This window comes from Salvelinus sp. IW2-2015, unplaced genomic scaffold, assembly GCF_002910315.2.
Source record: "Salvelinus sp. IW2-2015 unplaced genomic scaffold, ASM291031v2 Un_scaffold2502, whole genome shotgun sequence".
In the NCBI taxonomy this organism is placed as follows: domain Eukaryota; kingdom Metazoa; phylum Chordata; class Actinopteri; order Salmoniformes; family Salmonidae; genus Salvelinus; species Salvelinus sp. IW2-2015.
Window position 1 is genome coordinate 46,518 of NW_019943818.1, and position 5,313 is coordinate 51,830.

Sequence of the window (5,313 nt, forward strand, 5' to 3'; positions counted from 1 at the left end):
ATTTAGTTAGATAATATATATAGATGAGATATGATTAATCTTACAAATCCTCGAACATTTATTGTTTTGTCGAAATGATCTGATTAAACGAGAATGATTTACTCTATTTCCCCTTGCACCAGGGGATTAATTAGTTTATCCAACATTAGTTTATGAAAGATTCCAATATAAATTCCCACGCTATTCCAACATTTGTGATAGACATTACGTATCTCACTGCCTGTCCTATTCTTGGTATGATTTATTATTTGAGTTGACTTCGTGGTATCCTCAGTTGGTTCCCATTTGCTTTTGCTACGTCACAAAGGGCCGCCTATTGCCCTTAATATTGTGCATTATTTTCTATTGGTATACCAGATAACGCCTGATGCGCCTGCATGAAAAGTAATGCACTATTATAATATTACTCCTCTGTTGCAAGTTACATGATCCGGTCATGTGTTGGATATACACGGAGATACTGATAACCAATTCAGTTACACTGTTAGTTCGGTAGTTAGTGTCGTTTGGGAGTTATCACTGCCAACAAAGTTCAACCTTTCTATTTTGGTCAGTTTATAATAAAGCCCACTTGGGCACAGACTTCAGTTCCACAACGTCTATGTTGATAAAAACATTTGGTTTGATTATTTTGTTAATCTAACGTGAATTCATATTTGATAATCGAACAAACTATCTATCCAAGCATGGATTTTAGGTCTATATATAGGGGGTATATATATATTATGAGTCTATAAAAGTTCCTATCATTGATGTCATTCGTCATCACTATTAATTATAGTTGTTGGTAATTTTGTTGATAGATGTATCTATGGAGATATATTCTCTTTATCATGAGGGTATCTCTCTTCTATGGAATCTAGGGTGGAGTTAATACCACTAGAGGTAATCGTCTTCTTCTCTATGGGACTAGGGTTGGAGTTAATATCTCACAGGTTAGTGTGTTACTTCGCTTAGGAACAGGTTGGAGTTTTAAAACCTACCATGGAGGGCGCTACTCTCTCCAGGAACACAGGGTTTGGAGTTAAATACTACAGGAGGTGGTGTTCTCTCGAGAACAAGGGTTGGAGTTAAAACTAGCAAGGGGGTACTCTCCAGGAACAGGGTTGTGGAGTTTAAACACCTACAGGAGCGGATAGCTCACTCAGGAACAGGGTTGCGCAGATTTTCAAACCTACAGGAGGGTCTCTCTCGGCAGGACAGGGTTGGAGTTTAAAACCTATCAGGTAGGGTAAGCATCCTCTCGGAAGCTAAGGGTTGGAGGTAAAACCTACAGGAGGGGGTAGCTCATCTAGGACAGGGTTTGGAGTTAAAAAGCCTAGCAAGGAAAGGGGTCTCTCTCCAACGAACAGGGTTGGAGTTAAAACCTACAGGAGGGTTATCTCTCCAGCGAGAGCAGGGTTGGAGTTTAAAAACACAGATGACAGGAGGGCTTCTGCTCGTGCCAGGTATACAGGGTTTTTTGGAGTTAAAACCTACAAGGAGGGTAGCTCTCCAGGATACAGGTTGGAGTTTTTAAGGACCGGTACATGAGGGTTTTCCTCTCGCAGAGAGAGGGTTGGAGTTAACACTACAGGAGGGATTTCTCTCCAGGAACAGGGGTTGGAGTTAAAACCTACAGGAGGGTATCTCTGGCCAAGGGAACAGGGGTTGGTAGGTTAATACACCTAGCAAGGAGGTTATCATTCTCCAGGAACAGGGGTTGGAGTTAAAAACTTAGGCAGGAGGGTCTAGCCTTTCTCCAGAGAACAGGGTGCGAGTTATAAAAACCTTACAGGAGGGTTTTTCTCTACCAGGAAACAGGGTTTGGAGTTAAAAAACCTACAGGAGGGGTAATCTGCTCCAGGAAAGGGTGGGAGTTAAAACTAGTGCAGGAGGGTATCTCTCACACTCTCCAGGAACAGGGTTGGAGTTAAAACCTACAGGATGGTGACTCTCCAGGAACAGGGTTGGAGTTAAAACCTACAGGAGGGTGACTCTCCAGGAACAGGGTTGGAGTTAAAACCTACAGGAGGGTTTCTCTCCAGGAACAGGGTTGGAGTTAAAACCTACAGGAGGGTAGCTCTCCAGGGACAGGTGCCGGAGTGCCCTGGTCTAGAATCTACAATCTTTTGTGACAGAATATCAGATAGTAGACCTTTGGCAACAGAACAGTATGTCAAAATACTGCCTATGTGGAGAAGATGGATCTGTTTGTGTGTTGTGTACAGCAGTAGGCTGCAGGTGATGATAGGTGTGATGACGTGGACAGGTCTAGACTGGAAGGACAMACTATGGTGGGAGCCAAGGGAGTGGACCCACATTTATATAGTAAAAGGATAAACAATCAAATCACGGCACTATTTATTTGGACCGGCGGTTGTATGGTTTGCTTGTATGACATCAAAGCCATATTTACTATAATCATCACTACATTTAACAAAAGCCTCAATTATATCTTTATTGTTGAAACACTATTAACACAGTCTGATAAGTCAAATAAGATACTTAAATGATGTCATTACAGTACCATTGACTCTTGTAWGGACTACATTTGAATGTGTGGTTGTTGCTGTTGTAACTAATGCCATCGTACTTCTGTTGCCAATCAGAGATATTTTAATGTCAGCTCGAATAACAATTATTACAAGTGATGTGAAGCTTGGCGAATGAGTAAATATCCTGTCTTCCATTATATATCTAGTTATGGTCTTCAGATTAGCTTGTTAAAGAGTACCCCCTAGTGGACAAAAGGAGGTACTGTTCCAAACGCTACTCATTTACTAGCGGTTGCGTTCTGTCGTCCTCGTGTCGCAGGGCGGTCCATATTTTGTCCCGCACCTCCCTGTGAATAGAACCAGATCACAGAGCCAATGGTGAGAGAAATAATTCCTCTGCTAATAATTTAGGTCAACCTTTATTTAGTCATATAATTTGCCAAGAGAGACCAGGGCCCGTATCCACAACATGTTATCGATTAGGAGTGCTGATCTAGCATCAGCTTCGACTTTCAGATCATCATGGAAAAAATATTGTATTGGCAGATCCTAGATCTGCACTCCTACTATGAGACACTTTGTGGCTACAAGACCTGGACCATGCCAGCAATAGGTATGTGTACTGTATATTCAGGGCAGATCTAACAGTATGGTTCTGGGTTAGGGGTTAAGGTTTAGGGGTCCTGAGTTATTGGTTAAGGTTATGGTATAGTGATTGATTGGGTTAGGGGTTATGTGTTAGGGGTTAAGGGTTCTGGGTTAAGGGTTCTGGGTAAAGGGTTAACCCCTTAAGGGGCTTTTAAGGGTTAGGGGTTAAGGGTTAGGGGTTAGGTGTTAGGGGTTAAGAGTTAAGGGGTTTTAAGGGGTTAATGTTAAGGGTTAGGGGTTAAGGGGTTTTAAGGGGTTAATGTTAGGGGTTAAGGGTTAAGGGTTAGGGGTTAAGGGTTAGGGGTTAAGGGTTAGGGGTTAAGGGTTAGGGGTTAAGGGGTTAGGGATTAAGGGTTAGGGTTTAGGGGTTAATGTTAGGGGTTAAGGGTCAGGTTTCAACAGGCTGAATCCAACACATTAACATTATTAACATTTCTGAATCAATGATGAGGATGATGAGGATGAGGAGGATGATGAGGAGGAGGATGAGGAGGAGGAGGATGATGAGGAAGAGGAGGATGAGGAGGATGATGATGATGATGAGGAGGATGAGGAGGATGATGAGGAGGAGGATGATGAGGATGAGGATGATGAGGATGAGGAGGATGATGAGGAGGATGATGAGGATGATGAGGATGGGGATGATGAGGATGGGGATGATGAGGATGATGAGGATGGGGAGGATGATGAGGATGATGATGAGGATGAGGAGGATGATGAGGATGGGGAACAATCAATCACTATCTTAACTGTCCCAATTGGGACATTGTGTTGTACCCCCCCAAAAAACAGTGTCAACCATACAACAGATTTACACATAAGATACATAGTGAGATTGGTTACAGTCTTAAAATGAGGATACGTACGCTTTCACATCCTCGCTTGTTCTCACTCTGTTCAGGATCATGTTGAGGTTGCTTTCCAGATCCTTCAAGACACAGTGAGACCAATGAGTATAGAAAATGCATTGTATATTCAACACAATTGAAATCAAATGTATTTTATTTACAGAAACCCATCCTAAAACCCCAAAGAGCTCTACAGAAACCCATCCTAAAACCTCAAAGAGCAAGCAATGCAGAGGCAGAAGCACAGTGGCTAGGAAAAACTCCCTAGAAAACCTAAAGAGGAACCAGGCCTGAGGGGGGGAACCAGATCTGAGGGGTGGAACCAGGCCTGAAGGGGTGGAACCAGGCCTGAGGGGGTGGAACCAGGCCTGAGGGGGGGTGGAAAGGGCTGAGGGGGGTGGAACAAGGCCCTTGAGGGGTGAACCAGGCTGAGGGTAAGAACCAGTGCTGAGGGGGCGAACCAGGCCTGAGGGGGGTGTAACCAGCCTGAGGGTGGTCCAACCAGGCCCGAGGGGGTGAACCCAAGGGCCTTGGAGGGCTGTAACAAACCAGCTTGGCGACCGGCAGGGGGTGGAACCAGGCCCTTGAAGGGGCGCTGTAACCAGTCCTGAGGGCGGTGGGAACCAGGTTGAGGCGGGGTAACCAGGCCTGGAGGGGTTGGAACCAGGGCCGTGAGGGGTGTAACCAGCCTGAGGGTGTAACCAGGCCTGACGGGGTGTACCACAGGCCTGAGGGGGTCTTGTAAGCCAGCCTGAGGGGCTTGTACAACCAGGCTTTGAGGAAGGTGGAACCAGGCTGAGGGGGCTGAGGAACCAAGGCTGGAGGGGGCGTAACACCTGAGTGGCACCTGACGGCGAGTGGAACAGGCCTGCAGGGGGTGAACCAGGCCTGAGGGGGGGTAACCAGGCTGGGAGGCGGGGAACAGCCTGAGCGGGTAACCCAGGCTGTGAGGGGGTGTAAACTCAGCGCTTGTGGCGTGTAACCATGGCTTGAGGGCGAGGTAACCAGGCTCTGAGGGGTGTGTATACCAGCCTGAGGGGGTTTGTAACAGGCGAGGGTGCGCTGACGGGGGTGTAACACAGGGGCTTGAGGTGTTAACCAGGCCTGAGGGTAGTACCAGTCCTGAGGTGGACGTGGAACTTAGCGGGGGGTTGGACACCAGTGATGGGTGGACCCCAGGCTCTGGGAGGGGTGAACCAGGCCTGAGGGTAACCCAGGCTGAGGGGTGAACAGGCTGAGGGGGTGGAACCAGGCCTGAGGGGCTGTAACAGGGCCCTGAGGGTGCCAGCTGAGGGGTGTGACGCGCAGCCTGCAGGGGTGTAACCAAGGCGTGAGAGGGG

General features: G+C 46.8%; 1 protein-coding gene and 1 long non-coding RNA gene across 2 annotated transcripts in view; both read right to left on the reverse strand.

The window, feature by feature from the left end:
* Nucleotides 1-2,426: 2,426 nt before the first annotated feature.
* On the reverse strand, nt 2,427-4,344 carry LOC112074122 (uncharacterized). The gene is made up of 2 exons (XR_002894676.2): nt 3,992-4,344; nt 2,427-2,824 (listed from the first exon to the last, which is right to left on the reverse strand). It is a non-coding gene; the product is annotated as an uncharacterized lncRNA (long non-coding RNA).
* A 769-nt stretch (nt 4,345-5,113) lies between these two features.
* LOC112074113 (uncharacterized protein C6orf118-like) overlaps nt 5,114-5,313 on the reverse strand; it is a 20,462-nt gene continuing 20,262 nt past the window's right edge. Inside the window, exon 10 of the mRNA XM_024141333.2 lies at nt 5,114-5,282. Coding sequence (XP_023997101.2) covers nt 5,114-5,282 — 169 coding nt within the window. The remainder of the gene's footprint in view (nt 5,283-5,313) is intronic.